The 23,899-nt window shown below is 34.8% G+C and overlaps 3 protein-coding genes across 3 annotated transcripts; 1 reads left to right on the top strand and 2 right to left on the bottom strand.

The window, feature by feature from the left end:
• Nucleotides 1-377: 377 nt before the first annotated feature.
• Nucleotides 378-1,665, bottom strand: LOC125579394. The gene has a single exon (XM_048743452.1). It carries the CDS (start codon nt 1,459-1,461, stop codon nt 805-807), a length of 657 nt encoding a protein of 218 aa, XP_048599409.1. The 5' UTR covers nt 1,462-1,665; the 3' UTR covers nt 378-804.
• A 147-nt stretch (nt 1,666-1,812) lies between these two features.
• LOC106371197 (centromere protein F) lies at nt 1,813-7,305 on the bottom strand. Its single transcript, XM_013811230.3, has 7 exons — nt 7,183-7,305; nt 4,791-4,903; nt 3,018-4,520; nt 2,725-2,955; nt 2,513-2,647; nt 2,258-2,410; nt 1,813-2,166 (listed from the first exon to the last, which is right to left on the bottom strand). Exons 2-7 carry the CDS (start codon nt 4,875-4,877, stop codon nt 1,990-1,992), a joined length of 2,286 nt encoding a protein of 761 aa, XP_013666684.2. The 5' UTR covers nt 4,878-4,903; nt 7,183-7,305; the 3' UTR covers nt 1,813-1,989.
• A 220-nt stretch (nt 7,306-7,525) lies between these two features.
• LOC106370187 (probable pectinesterase 8) lies at nt 7,526-23,407 on the top strand. The gene is given in 5 exon segments (XM_048743451.1): nt 7,526-9,062; nt 9,205-9,376; nt 9,707-9,913; nt 10,030-10,289; nt 10,394-23,407. Coding segments are annotated over 5 exon segments (1,197 nt in total). The 5' UTR covers nt 7,526-8,661; the 3' UTR covers nt 10,551-23,407.
• The last annotated feature ends 492 nt before the right edge of the window (nt 23,408-23,899 follow it).

Here is a 23,899-nt window from a genome sequence, read left to right as displayed (position 1 = left end):
ATACGTTAAATAGAATTTGCATTCCAAGATACATTTTTCTCTTCAAAGCTCCAAGTAAATGTTTGCTACTTTAATAATAAAAAAATAGAACAATGAAAGAAGAAAAAAATGTTGCCATTAAGAATATACATGGAGTTTTTAAAGTTGTAGGATGATGAACCTGTTATTGTAGCATTAAAATATGGATATTCATTTTCATAATTGATTTTTCTATTGGGTCTCACATTTTATGTTAGGTCTCAAAATATCAAAAACAGTAAGTATTATATTTTCGATTATATTTTGTCATAACTTTTTCTGTTGTATTTAAAATAAAAATGCATAACTTAATGGAAGATTTACTTTGCAAGAAAAATACAAAGAAAAATTAGTGAATCAAATATAATAAACTATAGTTTGTGTTGTATATATCTCAAATTTTAAACATAAAATACTTTAAACATGATAGTTTTGGTTATTAAATAATTTTAACTACAGTTATTTAGATTCGTGCGTAGCACGAGGGTACCCACTAGTCCGAGAATAAAGGCGGAGCCAGGTCGTTCGAATACTGGTTCGAGATCGACTCTGAGTGCGTATCTTTCATATACCAATGAAGGCTTATAAGTAGAAACCTGGGATCATATGCAAAGTGTCGTCTCTGCTTTGCAGTGGCTAAGCCTTCATTGGTTTAGTTTAGTACTAGGGTTAATGAATGCCACTGAATGGACAAGGAAAAAAAACCCAAAACTGTTAACCAAAAAAGGAATAAACAAAAGGATTAAAATATCCTAAAAGTCCTGCTTCTCTTCCAAGCAACAAACCCTACGTAGCTACCTTATGCGGGCTTCGCACCAATGAAACACCATCAGCCCCAATTTTGTACACGGCTTTTTGTATTTTATGATCTGGTTTAAGCCATTGCTCTACCGTCTTCGTCTTTTTTGCTTCTTGGGATTGAGTTTGCTCCGAACCGACACGGTTAAACTCAACCGGTTTCGGTGGTAACGTAACTTCAACCGTCAACGTTAAAACTCCTTTGTAATCGTCATCAAGCGACTTTGTCTTTTCAGAAACGTACAAAATCATGTCAATAAGCATAAACTGAGCATCGAACTCGACTATTCCAGCGTCGATAAATAACTCGTAGAGTTCTACTTTCTCTGGACAATCTTCGTCTTCAAATATGAAATTGTCGACAGTGGAGGAGAAGAAGGCCTCTTGTAATGGAAGAGACCCTTGTCGGATAATCTTGACATTAGCATCGATAGTGAACTCTTCTGCTTCTTGTCGATGTTCGAGTTGATGGTCAAGTTTCAGTTTAAAGGGAGAAGGATGAGTATTGTCTTTCATCATGGTTTTTAGTTTACGAAAAAAAAAGAGATTATGATTGAATCTAAAGTGTTGCGGCCTATATATTAGCCGAAACATTAGGTCTTTGTTTTGTTTGTTAGACAATTTAATGTTAGTTGATTTAGTCATTAATGGAATATCTCATAATTAAAACAAGTAAAAGTAATAAAAATCAAAAGAGAAAAGGAATTTTATAGTAGAGATACAATTCTTTTAAAAAAATAATATTTTAAATATTTTTTATGTTTTTACCAATGAAAATATTCAAAGGAAATTTATTTACATATGAGAACTTTAACTGGCCCTTCTCATAAAAAGTACAAGTGATAAGAAGGAAAAGAGAAAGAAAATAACTTTTTAGATACATATGAGAAGTTTAACTGACCCTTCTCATAAACGAATTTTGAAAATTTTATGTATAATAAAATTGGTTCTATTCTAATATGCAAAAATATTTTTAGATGTTTTCACCAACGAAAATATTCAAAGTAAATTTATTTTCATTGCTGTTAGCACACACTTGAATGGTTTTTCTAAGAATGTAGATGAACCATCTAAACAGTCGATCAGATTCTTGTGTTATAACACAACATTTGGTCTTGCTTGGCCAAACAAATAGAAAAGAACGGTAAAAGACAATCACACCATTGAAGAACTTCAATAGTTTTTCCCAAGAACGATACCTATAATGACAGACAAGATAGCCACTCCAAGAACGATCTTCAATGTCATGAGATGAGACGTTTCAGCTTTCTTAGTTGTTGTAACGTTTCCTGATAAATTAATGCCTCGAGATTTAACTTGTACTTCTCCTTTTCCCATAGTCTCAGTTTCCTGCAAAGTTTGTTTTCTACATAAACAAAGTATTTGTATACTAAAGAAACAGTTATAATGGAAATGCGGTTTTGTTTATATGATGACTGACCTTAGACTTAGCATCAGCAAGCTGCACTTTCTGTTCAAGATCTTTGGCCAATGATTCTAGGTGAACGATCTTACTTGTCTTAGCTTCAAGCTCTTCTTGTGATTTCTTTAGAGTAGCTTCCAACTCCGAATGCTTCTGAGAAACTGCTTCTTTCTGTCTCCATCACAAATCAAAAACAAGAATCAGAACTTATGTAGAAAAAGTTAGTTCTGAAGTAACAAGAAGCAAAAAAAATAAAAAATAAAATTCAGTAACCTCCTTAGAGATGACTGTGTGAGATGCTTGAAGCGCTTTATACAGCTGAGTTGCTTTCTTGTCCTCCAAGTCTCTGTCACTCGTCTTAACTTCATGTTCATGCAATTTCGAGGTCAGTTCGTCAACCTTTTCAACCTGGTGTGAAAAAAAACAAGAAACATCATCAAGCTAGGTGTATAAGTATTTATCCAATAGCATATAATTATTTTTACCTTTTCTTTCAACTTAGCTTCACAAATTTTCAATTGTTTTTCTACTTCTCCAAAGTTAGTCTCCAACACTGACTTCTCAGCAGCCAAAGCACTAAGCTTCTTGATTTCAGATACCATAGCATCAACTTTAGACTTCTCTACTTCGAGTTGTTCTTGAAGCTTCACAAGCTCACTCTTTGTGCTTTGATATATCTCATTGACTTGGTTATTCTCTTCTGCAAGAGAATCCATCTACAACAGAAAAGAGTGTCAATATATCATTAATACTTAAGATTATGAGATTGTCCGATTACCTTTGATCGTAATCTTTCTCTTTCAGAAGCAAGCTTGTTTCTTAATTCTTTTATAGCCGCCTTTGAAGCATGAAGCTCTTTTGCTGTCTGGTCTTTCTCAGCTTCTAAAGCAGTGAACATTGTCTGAAAGTCACTGGTCTCTGACCCATGATTGGCTAGTTCCTGGTTCAGCTTTAAGTTCACCTCAGCCAATGATCCATTTTCTTTCTCAAGCTCTTTGATTGTATCTTCAAAAGTCTTTAGCTTAGACAGAGACTCTTGAATCTTGATCTTGAGCTGGTTGTTTGTATCTGCTAGTAGCTCGTTCTCCAAGGAAGACCGATCAAGATCTTCTTTCAAAGAAAACGAGTGAGTAGATGCTTCAGCCAACTTCTCTTCATACAATCTTACTCTCTCCTTGAGATCTTTCACTTCTGTGTCTCTGGTACTGAGTTCCTCCATTGCCTTTTGGATACTAAGCTCTGAGTGCTTTTGCAAAGCTTCAATCTCTCTGCTTCTTGTTTTAGCTTCTTCTATTTCCTTTGCTTGCTTCTCAAGTCTCTCTTCAGACTCAGTTGTTTTCACTTTATACCCATTCACTGTTTCCTCCAACGCTTTCTTCTCTCCCATTGCTACACTTAGAGCAGCTTCAAGGCTAGAGTTTTTCACTTGGACTGCTTCCAGGTCTTTTAGTTTTTCTTCTAGCTTTGACTTTGATGTTTGAAGCAAACCTTGTACCTCAAGGCAGCGCTGAGTACTCACTTTTCCAAGATCTTCATGCTCTGCACCTTTCTGCAAAGCTGTCCTCAGGTCTTCTTCAAGCTCCGCAACTCTCGCTGATGATTGGTTCAGAGATGATTCAAGTTTAGTCACCTTCTCTTGGTACTCCTGCATCTTTCTAGATGAATCTTTCTCCTCCTCTTCAGCCACTATCAAAGCAGATTTTAGTTGAGAAACTTCAGAAGATAATGCTTCCATAGCTTTCAACTTCTGTTCAAGATCAGAGTTGTTGGACAAAGCTTGAGATAGAAGAGCATTTGTTTTGGAGAACTTTTCATCTGAAATTTTCAGTTTCTCTTCAATTTCATCGCAGATCTCTTTTCTTTTAGTTGCAATAATAGTGATCTCTGCTACAGATGTTTCAAGAATCTCTTTCTCTTGCAACACTTTGGTCAACTTCTCATTAGCAGTTCTGATTTTTCCTTCTTGGTCTTTTGATAAGGCAACGAGCAACTCCTTCTCTTTGAGTTCTTCCCTTAGCTTTAGATTAATGCTTTCTTGTTCAGAGACTTTAAGAGGCAATGGCTCTGGTTCCAAACGAGACTCAGAAGCTTTCTCCTTCTTCTCTAGTTCTCTCTGTGAACTGCTTGAGCTTATAGTGAGTGGAACTTGCTTCTCTGCTTTCTCATCACCCTTAGTGTTAGTTCCTTCTTTCTCAACTTTAACGAATCCACCATCAAATGTAGTATCCTCTTCTTCTTGCTCCATAGCTTTATCTTCCTTTGTGATTTCTCTGTTCACCTCCTGTAATAAACCGTCACAATACTTACTCTCATACAAGAACTAACACAAAAAAATTGATAGGTTTGATAGAACTAAAATCTTAATTTAATCCTACTTAAATTGGATATAATATAAGAAACAATTCTCCTAGAGTTTTGGTTAGGAGTGAACTTCTACTTGAATCTTTGAGACTTTCAAGAAAATGTTCAATGCAAAACAAAAAGAAACATTCGAGTTAGAGTTACAAGGGAAAAAAACTCACAAATATTATGAGAAAACAGATCATTATACCTTAACAGAAACATCGACCGTCTTTAGATCCTCAGGTGCACCTTTCACTACAGGAACCTCAGAACTAACTTTTGTTTCTTGGTCCATCAAGAAATTTTCTATAACCTTTTATTCTGCAACCAAGGAAAATTAGGGCTTTGAGTATATTTTGTATACATGAACGACATGTCAAAGGTCAATGTTTTTTTTTGTAAGTGTCAAACGTCAATGTCAATATTAAGCAATATTTTTTAGAGTTTTGTTTCTTGTATCAACAAGATAGGTGATCAAGTTCAGTTGAACATTCCAACTGCAAAAGTTTCGTTTATCGGCAAAAAGAAAGTCATAACTTGTAAGAAAGAGAAACCAAAAGTCTTACAAATAAGATAAAGAATAACAAGATTTTAATATTCATCTCTTTGTGACCGGCGAGAGGCATACATCATTTAATGTTCCATTCCATTATCAAAAAGAAATTCAATTCTATATGGTAGATTTATTATTGCCTTGCCACCATCATTCTTTAAAATATTGTAAAAGAATATTGCAAAAAAATGACAAGGCTTGACAGATCTGTAAATAAGGGTCAACGCCCGTATGTATATGAGTATATCACAAGGAATTTAACCTAGATTAAGACCTTATGATCATACAAATTACAATGTGACCAAACACAATGATTAACTAGCGTTTTATTTTGATTAGTTTGAGGATTTATGATCAAACCATTACGCATAAACATATTCAACTACGTGATCATTGTTTTGTCATTCTGTGTCGTCTGACAAAGGATAACAAGTTAACAATAACAACGGCTTTTATCAATCAATAAAGAAAGAATAGCAACTGAATACTTTATGCATTTGCACTGAATAAGTTGTGCTCAGGGTGTCAATCGATAAAGTCTACTACCCAATAAATTAAAGACATTAAGTGGCCACCATACTAGTAGATTTCTCTTTTGAAATTTTGTGTAAAATAAATTGTGGTTAGAATTATACTCTATCCGTTTTACAAAGATAAATTTTCTAGTGTTTTTATACATATTAAAAAAAACACATTAAATCACTCTAATAAATATATTGTTTTTTGTAATTTTCAAATTTTAATAACTTTTAATCAATAGTAATTCAATAAAATTAATTAATTTTATTGAAATTTACAATTTTTTTATGAAAACACAAAACTATCTTTGTGAAACAATTTTTTTTCTAAAAAATATATCTTAATGAAACGGAGAGAGTATAATATTTTAGATATGAAAGTATTAAATAGTAAGATAGGAAAATAAATTTCAAAAGAAAAGACGCCAAAATTTTAGTATTAAAGTTAATAATAGTTGAAGATTAGAAGAATTCGAAATTTTTTATTATGTTCAACTAAAGTAAATAATCAGAAAACCATTGACAATAAAAAATAATAATAAGAAAAATCGTAAGCAATAGCGACCAGATGCAGAGTGATGACACAAGTATATTAGTTTAAGAAGAAAAAGAAGAAAGAAGAATTGTTCCAAAACTAACTCTTAAAAATATTATTATTTGGAAAAAAAAAATCTGATTCAAGAGTATTACTTACAATTTGTGAGAAATTCTATCAATTTTGGTTTCACAACAAAAATGATCAAAGGTTACAGTTGCGTAGAAGATACTGCAACGTAGTTGATATATGCATTAAATCAGGCTAAACCGGGTTTGAGATTAGATAACCAAAGAATATTCGAGGGAATTAAGAAACTGTAATCAATTAATCATTAACCTAGCAACTGGAATGTTTTTTTTTGGAATAAAAACTTCCAAAATGCTTGATTCATGTGCATTCCAAAAAAAATTCACCAGTTACAACTAAAAAATGGAATGTGTATTCCATTTCATTCCATAACATTCCATACCATTCATGAAAAAAAAATAACTATCATTTGAAAAATCATTCCAAATCAAAAACGTTTTGGAATAAGTGGAATGTTGATTCCATTCCATTAAATTCCAGAAATTATAATTTCTATCATTCCATATATTCCTTTTAGTTGTTACTAGTTGTTTTCTAGACGCTGTCTTTCTATTGAGACATACTCTTGAACGTTACTAGTAGAAGAAATGATCGATCCATTGATTGATTGTAATCCAAAGCCGAATCATAGCGATCACTTTCAGATATTAAGTTTCAAGTAAATCTAAAACAGAGAGACGACTTGAGCCAATCAATTCCAAAAAAAAAAAAAAATCATTTCAAGAGAATGAGAGAAACGAAGCATACATCATAACATCGTAAAGCTAATTCTTCTAAGAAAATATAAATAAAGGTATATCAACAACTAGGGATCAATCAAGGCTAGAGAAAGAAAATATCAAATCAAAGATACAATAACCAAAGAAAAAAAATGATGAAACAGTGGTGGATGGGAGATGCTTACTTGAACGTTTAAACTGCTGAATCTGTTTTCTCACAAATGCATGAGTAGAAGAAGAAGATGAAGAGATGTCAATGGAAGACGAAGAGAAGTCTTTGTGTTTATAAAGTGGACATCAACTCTTTGTATTTTGAAAGGCAACCCCGCGGATCTATTGTCTTAAATTCCTGTTATGCCCTCTCTCTTGGTTTTCCCGGTTTGAGCGTTGATTCAATAAACGTATATGCTTTCATCGTTAATAATTAGGGAACTTAATTAGTATCATTCTAAACCAAGATTTTTGTTGTTATTGCTTTTTTTTTTGTATTTTTAGCTTGAAAACCATCATGAGAATTTTTTCAAAAAAATTTGGGAAGAGGTTATATGAGTCAATTGGCAAAAGAACATATGAGATATGGTGGCTGAAAATGGCTGCTGGAAAGGCCCATATCAATATGGAGAACCAAATAGAGGAACATCAACAAAGTTTATAATAAATAAATAAAAAATTCTAGTGTTATCTGTCAAACAACAACCATAAAACTTAAAGATTTGGAGTTAAAGTTAGTAGTACTTCCTCCGTTTCTAAAATATTTATATTCTAGAGAAAACTTTTGTTTCAAAAAGATACATATTTTATATTTTCAATACAATTTTTGTCAATTAATAATGAAAAATTGTGAATTTCAAGAACATTAATTGCATTTCTTAAAATCTTATTGATTTAAAAATATAGGAAATATAAAATTATAAAAACTATGTATTTATAGCTAAATTTTAATATGTTTTATTAAAAAATATGAAAATTCTAAAACATAGATCTTTTAGGAACGGATGAAGTATTACTCTTTTTTGTCAACGATTAGTAGTAATACAGCTTTATCCTAGTTATCATAAGGTTGAAGAAAATATATAGTCAAACATCAATCAATGGATTTAAATGTGTACCCAACTTCCAAATAATGAAGTTTGTTGAATGTGTGCATATCTAGGTTGGAAGTTTATGTGTGAACTAATATAGCAACAATTTGAAGCCGAATTAACAGAAGTAAATCCATCATAAATGATAATCACAAACAGAATAATAAATTTCATTTTTATACAGTATATAGTATAATCAGGTTACATTTGAGAGTACCTTATAACATCGACAATAAAATCTTCAAAATATAATTCAAAGTAAAATGATGAGTACATAATATATATATTTTCTAGTTTTCTTGCAGAAGTTATGAGACTTTGGTAGGTCGACTGAGATAGATAATAATTTATGTAAGCAAAGATCAGAAAAGGGTAATTTGCAAGGCATTCCAACAAATCCTTACACTTCATGCAATTTCATGTGCTCCCTTTTGTTAGTATACATAAGTGTCTATTTTTGCATTCTTCTATTCATTGAATTCCTTTTACCATTTCCCTCTCAGAACCGTAAACACAACCAACAAATAAACCAAAAAGTTCCAAATTTTTTTTTGTTTTCCAAATATCATTTATGCCAAAAAAATGAAATCTCCATGCATTCTATTAACTTTATCTATAGTCATTGCCATTATAGCCATTTTAGCATCCCAAACTCTCTTTAGCACACCTCCTAGAGTCTTTATACACAATCCTTTCGATATTTTATATGGTATTAAAGCAATATCATATTCAGCTATAACATCCGTTTGCAGCCACCACCATCATCATCACCACCGCCGCAAACCATCTCATAGTAAAAAGAAAATTTCAATATGCGGCGATTTTCCCAAAAATATACCTCCACCGGACACCGACACAACATCCTATCTCTGTGTGGATAAGAACGGTTGCTGCAATTTCACAACGGTGCAATCAGCCGTGGACGCAATCGGAAACTTTAGTGAGAGAAGGAACGTCATTTGGATAAACTCCGGCATGTACTAGTACGTAGCCATATTTTTTTGCCAGCTCAGTGTTATAACAACATATTTAATTATTAAGGTTTTTTTTAAATATCTAATCATTTTTTGTAACAATAAAAATATGTATACATAAAGTAAATAATTACATATTATTGTGTGGCAGTGAAAAAGTGGCGATCCCGAAGACTAAACCAAACATAACGTTGCAAGGACAAGGGTTCGAAACCACATCCATAGCGTGGAACGATACGGCCTACTCGGCTAATGGCACTTTTTATTGTGCCTCGGTCCAAGTCTTTGGTTCTCAGTTCCTCGCTAAAAACATTAGTTTCATGGTAATTAATTTTTTTGAACTAATTAACATAATTCAATTAAATAACTAGAATCAAAGATATTAATCCGAGAGCTATGTTCGGTTGATGATTTGTCCGCATGTGTAAATTATGAAACTGATTTCAGTTAATATCTTTGATTTTTTATCACTTTTTGTGGATACGGTTATCAAACCGGAATAGACCTCCCTAAACAATAGCCTATTAGTAAAAAGGCTTTTTTTTTTTTTTTTTTTTTTTTTTTGAAACACTTTTTTTTTGAAACACTATTAGTAGTATTAGTAAAAAGGCTAATCAATAATTTTTGGTGATGTGATATATATTTGGTGACAGAACGTGGCACCGATACCAAAGCCGGGAGATGTAGGCGCTCAGGCGGTGGCGATAAGAATATCGGGAGATGAGTCGGCGTTTGTAGGATGTGGTTTCTTCTGAGCCCAAGACACTCTTCATGACGATAGAGGTCGTCATTACTTCAAAGATTGCTACATTCAAGGCTCCATTGATTTCATCTTCGGCAACGCTAAATCTCTCTACCAGGTTTGATATATATTGATGCGTATATACTTACATTCTGACCATGTATTTTAGAAGGGACACTAAGAGAGTTAAAGATTATATATGTTCAGTTTATTAGATTAGTTCTTCCCTAGTAGGACTGTCAGATAATATCAATGGCGAACCAAGTGAGTCCAGGGTCAAAGTCTATCAACGGAGCCGTGACTGCAAACGGCCGTAACTCGAAGGACGAGAACAGTGGCTTCTCCTTCGTCAACTGCTCGATAGGCGGCACCGGCCACGTGTGGCTCGGTCGTGCATGGAGGCCCTACTCACGTGTCATCTTTGTTTCCACTTTCATGACCGATGTTATCGCGCCTGAAGGCTGGAACAACTTCAATGATCCATCTAGGGATGCGTAAGCATATCAAACACTACAAAAAAGACTTCCATATATTTTTGTTTATATTAAGGAGGTTGATTAATAACAATATCAGAGACATGTTTATGTTTTGTGTCTAGGACAATATTTTATGGAGAGTATAATTGTTCGGGTCCAGGGGCTAATATCTCGAAGAGGGCACAGTATGTTCAGAAGCTTAACGAGACTCAAGTTGCTCAATTCATTAACATGACTATTATTGATGGAGACCAGTGGTTACAGTATTTCGATATTTAATAAAATCAATAAATTAAAAAAATGTAATTTCAATTAAATAAATCAATGAAACACGGTTGCTTCTAACTTATAAATTATATAATTGAGCTTGGAATAATGCTGTTAAAAATGATTTTTAACTTCTTTTATTTTTTTTCAGTATATTACCGAAATATTTAAAGGCATATATAATCAAATATCTAACTATACTAAAAGGAAAATATCAAGCCTTCTGAGATAGTCCACGTCGGACTGGAAATTTATCCAGTAAGAAATCAGCATTCGGCCATGTCACAACGAGTTGGTTCAAGTTGGGCTTCGGGTGTATTTTGCGACCCGCTTATTTGGGCTTATGTTTATTTTGGCCCACATGTGTTGTGTTCGTGTTTCGGAGACGCAAAGACGGTGTAACCTAAGTTCCTTCTTCCCCTACCTTTCGACTTTCACCTCTTCCTTTCCCCTTCTCTGCAAATCCGTTTAGCCTATTAACTTCATCACTAATTGCTCAAATCAAAACTTTGTTTCAACTCATTCAATGGCTTCTTTTCACCTTCCTTTCAATTTTTCTATTTATAGATCTCTTTTCTTATCTTATGTCTCCATCGAAATCATTCTCTCAGAAAAACAAACTCAGACGTTCATCCCGATGGAACCCACCGGCAACTCCGCCGACTCCAGTGACCGCAAGACCGGCAAGAAGATCGTCGCCTCCTCTGCTACTGTGAAACCAAATGGGAAGTCCATCGCTTCCTCCGCGATTGTGAAGACTGATGTTTCATCTACCGTTCCGGTGAAACCAAACGTTGCTACCGCTCTCTCCTCCACGCATGCAGACCAAGTCATGTTATTCCGAGATGTTTCATTCGGCCCACGCGAAGCGGAGTTGAGGTTTCGTCTGATTCACTTCTGGGAGGCTCGAAATCCACTCACGAATGGACGTACGTTTGAGAGAGCATTAACAAATTTGAATTGATATTATGTAAATATTATCTACTGTTTTGTAGACGAATTGAGTATCATTCATTCGTTACCTGTTTGAGATGGCAATGCAATAAGAGAATTGATTTCCCTGTCATTTTCTCAGGACACTATATGTTTATCTTTGATTGATTACCTCCCAAGCTTAAATTTTTGTGTTGCTTTTTAGGCTATGCTCATGGTGATTACTTCTAACTGATTGAGTTCTCTATGGTTTCTCTTTTTTTTGTATGGAAATAATCGACATATATTAGCCTACGATTTGAGAAACCAGCAAAAGGTGCGCTTCTCCATTGTACTTTATATGCTTTCAATATTGTAATAGGGTATGTGCTGGACAAGATAATCTAACTTGTCTATTAATCTATCTTGCATGTTCAGTTGCTATTCTCCTCGATTCCGGAGAGCTTCTCGCCGTTAAACAGGTTAACTTATTAACTCCATTTTGGATTTTAGAAACTGTAGTCCTTCTTTGCAGTTTGATTTTTATTTTATTTTCTCTGTGGAGTTTGATTCCTATGATGAGTTTTTGGTAGTCAATGGGATATCCAAGCTCATTCGTTCTACATATGTAGTAAAACGCATCACCTTATTCCGTTTGATTTCTCCATAATTATATTTTTTTTAGAGTTTACTCTAACAGTATTTTTGTTGTTGAATTGACTAGATTTTAGTTGTTCTTACGAGGTTCTGACTGCATCCAAGAAAAAAAGTCAAGTTTTCGGATAAACTAACATGTTTCTTTTTTACTATTGTGCTATGACTTATTTTCCATCACATGATCTTAGTCGTTTCTTTATGTACGGTGAGCTGATTGATTCATGACTATCCTACTTTGGTTCACATGATCTTAGTCGTACACAGGTCGCACACAATATACATCGTTTACATGACATCTAGCTTACATCTTCAGGTTTAGTTAACATGCTTCCCTGAAGTACTAAGTCTGCGTGTGGTTAGAGAAAATGTTCATTCTCTGTGTTGTTGACTACTTCCTGCTATTCTGAGATATCTAATTTTAGGAACTGTGGATCTAATTTAATATATACAACTTTATTTGTCTTTGGTACAGAGCGGAGGAAGAAGCTTGGTATAGGAAAACACTTTCTCTTAACCCTTAGTTTTCTCTGTATCAAACTTTAAAAACATTTTATTATGTGACGAATGTCATGATAAAAATCTATGACTTTGTGTAGTGGTATTAATTTTTATTCAATTTTCTCTATATCTTTTGCTATTTTCATCTGTGGAAAGGTGGAAGCTATAAGGTTGCAAAATGACATTTAACTGTTAACGTCCGACTGTGACAGACCCGCATGCATAAGTGTATTCGACAACCTTGCGGAGCTCCAGTGAGGAATTAGTAATGTCAGGTGTGGAACAAAAGGTTACTGTAGCCACCAATATCAACCCTAAATTAGTTGGAGGTAACCATTTCTAACACTCATCTGTTATTTTAAGCCATTTTTTTTTTCTAAATGCTACACCAGGAACACATTTCTTTTTTGACCATGAGAGTGTAGCCAGCCAAAGTTATCTCACAAAGTAAGGATTATAGCCTTTGTTACTGTGAAAATAATTTACATGTCTTCATGTTATAAATCATGTACAGAGTTAGTCACCACAAGGTTGGTCTCGGTAGGAAGGTTCATTGTCAACGTCTACGAAATATGGTGGTGTTAAGAAGATCGAAACGTTAACACTGTCTTCGCTAAATGCTTATATCATATCGCCCCACAGGTGACCACTTTCACGTAACCCATATGTTTGTGTGCTTCTTGACCGACAATTACTTTCATTTTCTTGGTGCCATATCCAAAGGTTTGAAACCATCTTTTCTGCTCTTGCACTGATGAAATACTGAATATATATTAAAAATATTAATTGGATCGAACTGTTCTCTTTTGTTTTGATGCAGTGTTCCTGAGATAAAGTGCAGACGAGGAAAGAAAGCTTTCTTATTACATGGTATCTCACCAGAATCAATCAATTTGTTTCTACCGTGAGTATCTCCAAATACAGAATGTAGTGTCTTTTAAAAAAAAAAAGATTCAAACACAGAAATAGTAATCAGATCGATATAGCTTTACATCAAACAAATTCAGGACATAGATCAAAATGTTGTCTCAGTTCAGACTCATGCATGTTGTTTCTTTAATCAGGTATTGCAATGAGGACAGCAAGATGATCGATGTGTATGAGTATAGGGAAAAGGGAACGCTTAAGGACCATCGGAATGACTCGGATAACCCTAGGTTGAGCTGGAGACAGAAGCTTGAGATATGCGCTAAAGGGCTTCACTATCTCCATACAGGTTCCGCAAGAGCCACTATACACTTCGTTTGAAGTCTGCTTCAGGTAAATGTTTAGGACCAACTCTTCTTCTGTAGAACATGTTGAAGAAGCTTTACTCTTTACACAATGTAATCATTTCTCTACAGGCCATTGAAGCTCTCGACCCGAACCACAAACTGGGTACTGGAACCACAAGAAGCAAAATCAATCTGAATAGAAAGACAACTTCATATCATCAAACTGTTCCGTGAGTTTAACCAAAGGAAAAATATTCAGACAATATTTGATGTAATAAAAGCTCAAAGAGCAACTCCGAGACAACAAGAGTGAATACCTTTTGGATAGATAGAGAAAGTTTCTTGCTTTCATTTTTTGTTGTTGCATTTATTCATAATCTTTTGTTCTTTTTATTCTCTGCAAAATTTTCAGTAAACAAATAACCTAAATTTTCAGTAAAATATCAAGCCTTCTGAGATAGTCCACGTCGGACTGGAAATTCATCCAGTAAGAAATCAGCATTCGGCCATGTCACAACGAGTTGGTTCAAGTTGGGCTTCGGGTGTATTTTGCGACCCGCTTATTTGGGCTTATGTTTATTTTGGCCCACATGTGTTGTGTTCGTGTTTCGGAGACGCAAAGACGGTGTAACCTAAGTTCCTTCTTCCCCTACCTTTCGACTTTCACCTCTTCCTTTCCCCTTCTCTGCAAATCCGTTTAGCCTATTAACTTCATCACTAATTGCTCTAATCAAAACTTTGTTTCAACTCATTCATTGGCTTCTTTTCACCTTCCTTTCAATTTTTCTATTTATAGATCTCTTTTCTTATCTTATGTCTCCATCGAAATCATTCTCTCAGAAAAACAAACTCAGACGTTCATCCCGATGGAACCCACCGGCAACTCCGCCGACTCCAGTGACCGCAAGACCGGCAAGAAGATCATCGCCTCCTCTGCTACTGTGAAACCAAATGGGAAGTCCATCGCTTCCTCCGCGATTGTGAAGACTGATGTTTCATCTACCGTTCCGGTGAAACCAAACGTTGCTACCGCTCTCTCCTCCACGCATGCAGACCAAGTCATGTTATTCCGAGATGTTTCATTCGGCCCACGCGAAGCGGAGTTGAGGTTTCGTCTGATTCACTTCTGGGAGGCTCGAAATCCACTCACGAATGGACGTACGTTTGAGAGAGCATTAACAAATTTGAATTGATATTATGTAAATATTATCTACTGTTTTGTAGACGAATTGAGTATCATTCATTCGTTACCTGTTTGAGATGGCAATGCAATAAGAGAATTGATTTCCCTGTCATTTTCTCAGGACACTATATGTTTATCTTTGATTGATTACCTCCCAAGCTTAAATTTTTGTGTTGCTTTTTAAGCTATGCTCATGGTGATTACTTCTAACTGATTGAGTTCTCTATGGTTTCTCTTTTTTTTGTATGGAAATAATCGACATATATTAGCCTACGATTTGAGAAACCAGCAAAAGGTGCGCTTCTCCATTGTACTTTATATGCTTTCAATATTGTAATAGGGTATGTGCTGGACAAGATAATCTAATTTGTCTATTAATCTATCTTGCATGTTCAGTTGCTATTCTCTTCGATTCCGGAGAGCTTCTCGCCGTTAAACAGGTTAACTTATTAACTCCATTTTGGATTTTAGAAACTGTAGTCCTTCTTTGCAGTTTGATTTTTATTTTATTTTCTCTGTGGAGTTTGATTCCTATGATGAGTTTTTGGTAGTCAATGGGATATCCAAGCTCATTCGTTCTACATATGTAGTAAAACACATCACCTTATTCTGTTTGATTTCTCCATAATTATATTTTTTTAGAGTTTACTCTAACAGTATTTTTGTTGTTGAATTGACTAGATTTTAGTTGTTCTTACGAGGTTCTGACTGCATCCAAGAAAAAAAGTCAAGTTTTCGGATAAACTAACATGTTTCTTTTTTACTATTGTGCTATGACTTATTTTCCATCACATGATCTTAGTCGTTTCTTTATGTACGGTGAGCTGATTGATTCATGACTATCCTACTTTGGTTCACATGATCTTAGTCGTACACAGGTCGCACACAATATACATCGTTTACATGACATCTAGCTTACATCTTCAGGTTTAGTTAACATGCTTCCCTGAAGTACTAAGTCTGCGTGTGGTTAGAGAAAATGTTCATTCTCTGTGTTGTTGACTACTTCCTGCTATTCTGAGATATCTAATTTTAGGAACTGTGGATCTAATTTAATATATACAACTTTATTTGTCTTTGGTACAGAGCGGAGGAAGAAGCTTGGTATAGGAAAACCCTTTCTCTTAACCCTTAGTTTTCTCTGTATCAAACTTTAAAAACATTTTATTATGTGACGAATGTCATGATAAAAATCTATGACTTTGTGTAGTGGTATTAATTTTTATTCAATTTTCTCTATATCTTTTGCTATTTTCATCTGTGGAAAGGTGGAAGCTATAAGGTTGCAAAATGACATTTAACTGTTAACGTCCGACTGTGACAGACCCGCATGCATAAGTGTATTCGACAACCTTGCGGAGCTCCAGTGAGGAATTAGTAATGTCAGGTGTGGAACAAAAGGTTGCTGTAGGCACCAATATCAACCCTAAATTAGTTGGAGGTAACCATTTCTAACACTCATCTGTTATTTTAAGCCATTTTTTTTTTCTAAATGCTACACCAGGAACACTTTTCTTTTTTGACCATGAGAGTGTAGCCAGCCAAAGTTATCTCACAAAGTAAGGATTATAGCCTTTGTTACTGTGAATACATGTCGTCATGTTATAAATCATGTACATAGTTAGTCACCACAAGGTTGGTCTCGGTAGGAAGGTTCATTGTCAACGTCTACGAAATATGGTGGTGTTAAGAAGATCGAAACGTTAACACTGTCTTAGCTAAATGCTTATATCATATCGCCCCACAGGTGACCACTTTCACGTAACCCATATGTTTGTGTGTTTCTTGACCGACAATTACTTTCATTTTCTTGGTGCCATATCCAAAGGTTTGAAACCAACTTTTCTGCTCTTGCACTGATGAAATACTGAATATATATTAAAAATATTAATTGGATCGAACTGTTCTCTTTTGTTTTGATGCAGTGTTCCTGAGATAAAGTGCAGACGAGGAAAGAAAGCTTTCTTATTACATGGTATCTCACCAGAATCAATCAATTTGTTTCTACTGTGAGTATCTCCAAATACAGAATGTAATGTCTTTTAAAAAAAAAGATTCAAACACAGAAATAGTAATCAGATCGATATAGCTTTACATCAAACAAATTCAGGACATAGATCAAAATGTTGTCTCAGTTCAGACTCATGCATGTTGTTTCTTTAATCAGGTATTGCAATGAGGACAGCAAGATGATCGATGTGTATGAGTATAGGGAAAAGGGAACGCTTAAGGACCATCGGAATGACTCGGATAACCCTAGGTTGAGCTGGAGACAGAAGCTTGAGATATGCGCTAAAGGGCTTCACTATCTCCATACAGGTTCCGCAAGAGCCACTATACACTTCGTTTGAAGTCTGCTTCAGGTAAATGTTTAGGACCAACTCTTCTTCTGTAGAACATGTTGAAGAAGCTTTACTCTTTACACAATGTAATCATTTCTCTACAGGCCATTGAAGCTCTCGACCCGAACCACAAACTGGGTACTGGAACCACAAGAAGCAAAATCAATCTGAATAGAAAGACAACTTCATATCATCAAACTGTTCCGTGAGTTTAACCAAAGGAAAAATATTCAGACAATATTTGATGTAATAAAAGCTCAAAGAGCAACTCCGAGACAACAAGAGTGAATACCTTTTGGATAGATAGAGAAAGTTTCTTGCTTTCATTTTTTGTTGTTGCATTTATTCATAATCTTTTGTTCTTTTTATTCTCTGCAAAATTTTCAGTAAACAAATAACCTACCTTAGCGTTATAAACCTATAACTAGGAACAATAAATGTTTGATTCTTTCACTAATGCTGTGTTTTGAAAAACTGAGATACAAGTTTATTATGTAACAACTTCCTTGGTTAGGGTTGTGTGGGGACCATATTATCTCATTTGTCGTGCTCTTGGCTGGAGGTTGGGATAATGCTTCTTTCTTGGTAATGCAGTTGCTGGAGCTAAATACCCTAGACTCGGGGGAACACACAGTCCAAGTGTTGTTGGAGGAAAATTAAAAAAAAAAACCTCAGTGTCTATCCGATTCAGCTGGAGCACATATATCTAAAAAACATGGCAAGACTCAAACTCCCAAGAAGTTGCAACCTCCAAAACATAAATCATCTATGCAAGAATTGTTACTACTTCTTAAGAATTTAGAGATTTATCGATTACATTGCTAATAGATCCAAATAAAATATGTCATTGTTTCCTTTGCTTTTTAAAGACAAACCAGATTTTACATTTCTTATCATGAATAAAGAAATCTTTAATTTATATATTTCTTTACTTTTAAAATAAATTATTACACCCACCTGTATTGGCTCCTAAAATTAAAATAATAAATAAAATCCTTAATACATACGTAAACCAAAAAACTGCATCTAACCCATAAGTAAAAAAATTATCTTATTCACTCATTGGGAGTCAGAAACGCAAACATGACATCATGAGATCTACTAACATATACTCATAAAATCAATTATTAGTTCAAGACCCTCAAATCTAAATTGGCAAGAACTAATAATTCAGATTTAATTGGACTAACAGATGAAAATGAAACTAATAAAATTCAAAAGAGAAATCAACATCTGAACCCGGCGCGTAGCGCCGGAATACCCCTAGTTTAATTAACAGTACATTAATATAGTTAGTGGAAACTGAAAAATGTGCGATATCGGACCAACCGGTTCAGTTCAATTTCAAAAATATTCTTCAAACTCTATTTCAAGTTTCAGTGTGTTTGTTCGGGTTTTATGGAGTCATGCTCGTAGAATCTCGCGGTAATCTCTTCGAATTATAGAATAGCTTATGTTTATTATTGTGAACTGAATTTTGCTGTAGGTGTAGATTCGTTTCATGTATTCATTATACTGTGTGCATTACTATGGTATTGGCTTAATAGGTTTCCAAACGCTTACCTTCTTGTGGGATGATGCAATGACGACACTTCTCACAAGTACAAGGGAGACTGTCATCAAACATACGAAATATGTTAATCAAAAGAATGCTAAGGACACAACTTATAATATTGGGAGTAAGTAAGATCGATGTTAAGGAATCAAACATTTTATTACCTCGGATATATAAATAGGAACAAGTGCTGTGTTCACGCCAATACCAAGACCAACAAGGAATCTGCCAAATAAGATCCCATTCAAGGAGTGAGCTTGTGCACTGAAGAAAAAAAAAAGACAGCCTTTTTATTCTGATTCATCCAAAAAATGATGTTCGCATACAACTTAAAACATCAAGGATATGTTACCAACATCGCTAAATCAAGATTTACCTCAGAAACAAAATATTACCTCACAAGAGCAACAGGAAAAGAGACTTAGAAAAAAAAAAAAAAAAAAAAAAAAGAGACTTAGAGTTAATATGAGGTTGAAGAAACTTTAGGAGAAGGTTAAAGAACAACAAGAGAAAGATAGGGGGAAAGGTTTGTATTTTCTCACCTTTCTTTGTTAGATTAATATCATGAGTCTGTTTTTTTTTTTTTTATTCTTACGTACTGTGTGTGAGTTTGCTGTGATTCTTGTGTTTGAATATGGCATACTAAATGTAATAATCTCCAATCACTCGTTCTTGCTGGCTATCTCGTTTTGTTTAGAGTCAGTTCTAAGTGCTGATGTGGTTTACTAAGCAATCTTCCAGATCCAAACTTTTAAAACGTTTCGTAATGAGTGGGTGGAGAATGCAGATCGTTGGGTAGCTAGATTCCTTGAAATGTTTAAAGAAGGCTGCCATAAAATGGTGAGTTTAAAACTTTGTAGAAACTTAAGAAAACTGGTTGCAAAAAAAAAAAAAAAAAAACTTAAAAAAACCTAACTTAATCCACTATTTTATCTTTTCCGCGATTCACGACTAATCTGCCATAAAATAACTTGTATAGGTATTAGGGAACTGCCATCAGAGACCGAAGCCAAGAGAAGTTAATGCAAAAAGAGTCTAGAGAACTGCTCGAACAGGATCAATGTGACAACCTGTTTCGTGGACCACAGGTTCACAGCTCTGCAGAACACCGACCCTAATCTCTAATATCTAATGATTTTGATGAATTTTAGATTCATAATTTAGTTCATTGTGATCATTCTAGATTGCATTTAAGTGTATATATTGCATACATTTGTCCATTTGAATATTCTAGGGTTTGGATTGCACAAATGGAAGTTTGGAGCCAAAATGTGAGGTCATTCTTGTGTATTCAAGACTTTCTTGCTGATTTGGAAACAATCAAAAGGCGAGGGACTGATTGAGAAATTATGAAAAGGGCTGGTCTGTGCAATTAAAATGTTTGGGGCTGAATCAAAAAGATATTTCTGCAATTTACAAAGTCGTGGGGCGTTTTGTCAGGAACTAGAAGTTTAGGGACCTACTCTGTAATACTCTATGAAATCACCATGGGAGATCTTCTCCAGCTCGATCCCGACGGCGACGACGAGCAGCACGACGGAGATGAACTGATGAATCGTGTGACGGGACAGACTCACGAAGAAAGCGAAGCTTGGCTGAGGACGACGGTTACGGATGAGGAACAGAGCACGGTGGCGTGACTTGGTACCACGAACTAAGCTACGCTGAGACCAAGTGAAGCCGCAGTACACAGAGAGAGCGTGATCATCCAAGCTCAATCGAAGTCTTCAAGTGTTCGTGGCATCGAGGTGTGTAGGTCGCTGTAAACCGGACGCGTCTTAGAGCGAGGTCACGTTGCGAGATAGTGCTCTCGCCCTACCATGAGCATGAGTTGGAGCGGGCTTCTCTTGCGACATCACCGACCCGCTCGCATCCTCCAACGGGCATCAACTTCGAAGCTAAGTAGTGGAGCGGTCGTGTGCAGCGGTCTGAGGAGGTTGTTGTGCCTCACACGGTCCATGGAGCGGGATGACGAAGCCGCTCCCACACTCTGATTGGTCGAGTTTTACTTATTTTATGGGCCTTTTCAGATTTGTGAACTGGGCCCACTCGTTTTTGAAATTTTATAAATACTTTTTAGACATAATTTTGAAATTTATCTTTTTTTTTTCTCCCTCAAAATACATTGATACTTTGGAGAAAGTTTGAATCTTTAGTAATTTGAGTTTATCTTATCTTCTTAACATGATTTCTCTTGAATCTATTATGGATTTAAGGTTAATCATGAAGATTAGTGAGTGGACTCTTTTTGGTTTCATGGGGTAGGATGATTAGGATGATTAAGTGAAGATCTAGAGTTTAGGGTCAGACTAATATGTTTTCTTACTTGCTGAGTATTCTTAATGCTAGTCTAGAGTTGACCTCTTTAGATTAGAACTTTAGACATTTCATTGCTCCGGAAAGTGTTCGATGAAATGTCTGAGCCAACTCAACTTGCTCTTAGCTTGCCGTACCAAAGACATTTGATATTAGGAAAGTTTAGATAGTTATATGACATTTTCTTGATGATTGCTTGATTGACACAAACCAAATGCATTTGATGTTTGATCAATCAGAGTAAATGAACATTTATCTTGACAAAGAACTTGTTTAGGATTGTTGTCTAGACTTAAGGAAATATATTGATTGATACCTTACCATTTTAGATTGGATCTTAGTCATTTGAAATCAAATTCCTAGACCCATGATTCCTCCTTTATCCCATTGCTTGAAAGTTTGTTAATTTGTTATTTTAGAGTCTTGCTAGTTAAACCTTATCACTTCATTACACTGAGTGCACTTAGATTAAGTATGAACATGTATTCTCTTTACATTGAAACCACTTAGAATTGGATTGACTCTTAAATACTATATTGATTTGACTTAACATAGAAATATCTTTATCAACCCCTCACATGTGAGCCTTCACTGACTCCTCCTAGGTTATTGAGGCGTTTGGCGTTGCTCGAACCCAAGACCTCACCTTTTAACAACTCTTCCACGTGATAAGCTGTTCCACTAGTTGTTAAAGAGTACTATCACGAGATTGAAGAGCAACATAATGCCGTATAAAAGGTGCAACAACGATCAAAAAGTAACTAGAGGAACAAATTTTAGGTTATTACTGAATAGGTTAGTGCATAGTGGTTACTGGTTACTACTAGTACTCGTCCTTTTTATGCCTTTAGCAGTCAAATGCTTCTATGTTTCAAATGGTTCGTGTGTGGTTTGTGACTCTCTGGTCAATACGTCATACTAGTTTGTTCATGACTATTTTGTTCATGACTATTTTGTTATCTCCTTCGTAGCTCGCGCAATTGAAAATTCAAATGCAGTATTCGTTTTGCATCTTTTGTTTTTCTCTTGTCTCACTCAATGTATGTGATCAACCGATCTACACCAATGTCTATGTGCATAAATAAGCACTTATTGTAATTTTGACTCTTTTGGCATTTTTTTTTTTAAAATCCAAGATTCTTGAATTTCTTGGTCGTATATGTGAACTTGTCATGTGCATTTGCTACCTGGTGTTATTATTGTCCTTTAGATATAGATATTTTGAACAAAAGTCGTTAAAACCCAACTTCAAAACTTTGAAACTAAACCAGAATAAAGCAAGGTTTTAATGAAGGACTATTGACTATATCACAAAGGAAAAGTCAAATTGATTCTTTGTGCGGCCCATACAATAATTTCCTACCGCTTTCTTTACAGACGGTTGGTTGGGCGTTCATATACGCAATTCTTCTGGTCTAGCATAGATTCGAGTTTGAATGGTTGAGCATTATGACATTAAGTCTCCGTAATACTCATTCTGTGTGTTCATAAGATATTAGTATCCCAGATAGGCGTTTAAAATGGATCAAATGCATGCAATTGCAAGTATTACAATTAGACATTTGTGTAAGTCAAAGTATATATTGCATATATCTTCAAATTACGAGGGGATTTTTACATGACCAGTCTTATCTTCACTGATCTTTGTGTATACAAAACTTTGGATATAAATTCATTAATTGTGTTGTCATATTCAACATAAGTCCCAACCGCTCAACACTACAAAATAAATAATGGTCACGTCAGAGACTAGGTAGAGGGTCGTCTTCCTACAGTTGATTATTGTGATTTAACCCTCTAAGACAACGTAACGTCGGTGTTAGAGGAAGTATTTTGTAATGTGAAACGAAGCAGTGTACCGAAGAATCAAAGTCATTTTGTTTTTTCTTCAAGAATCAATCTCATTCGGAGTGGTGTGTGGACCATTTCACAACTCGAAATTTTAATTAATAAAAGGTTTTTGTTCTCTTCATACTTCAGTATTGCTTTATAAATGAATACAAAAAAGTTTCAAGAAAATCGTTTGCTTGTATATCTATATATATTTACATTTCAAAGAGTTGAACAATAAATTATCTTGTTGTGTCGTTGGCCAGAAAAATAGTCATCTTGGCATGTATGTATGTCAAAAGAAATTTAAAAAAAAAAACTGAGTCAAAATAAATAATTAATTTGACACTGAAATAAAAATGGGAAAGCAGTGAGTGGATATTATCGTTTTTATTGGTAGAAAATGTCCCTCAAATCAAATCCATACTTTTTATTTCTTTGTAAAAGTTTAGCATATAGCTGAGATCCACATGTAAAATATTCACACTTCATAAATGCAATAATTCAGTTTCGTTTAATACTACATCTATTCCTACAAAAGAAAACTATCGCAGTTGATTTCGAGAGTTCCGTGGGAAACAAGATTCGTCATTTTCTGTGCTCTTGGTTTACGAGACAGTATATCTCATGTAAATTCTTTGTTGTGTGCGTTTCGTGATTTAAGTCTCAAAACCCTGGATATATATACTTCTGGATTGAGTCGACTTGTGTGAGCAGCTACGTTGGATCCGTAGATTTTAAGATTGAATGTTTGAAAAAAAGAAAAAAAAAGTTTGAAATGTTCGGTAGGTGTTACACTCGATATGGTAAACATGCGTAGTGACGTCACGAAATTACCTAGTTCATTTTTTCAT

Source organism: Brassica napus, chromosome A10 (genome assembly GCF_020379485.1).
Source record: "Brassica napus cultivar Da-Ae chromosome A10, Da-Ae, whole genome shotgun sequence".
NCBI lineage: Eukaryota > Viridiplantae > Streptophyta > Magnoliopsida > Brassicales > Brassicaceae > Brassica > Brassica napus.
Note: the sequence above shows the minus strand (reverse complement) of the source record. Positions and strands in the feature narration are given on the sequence as shown.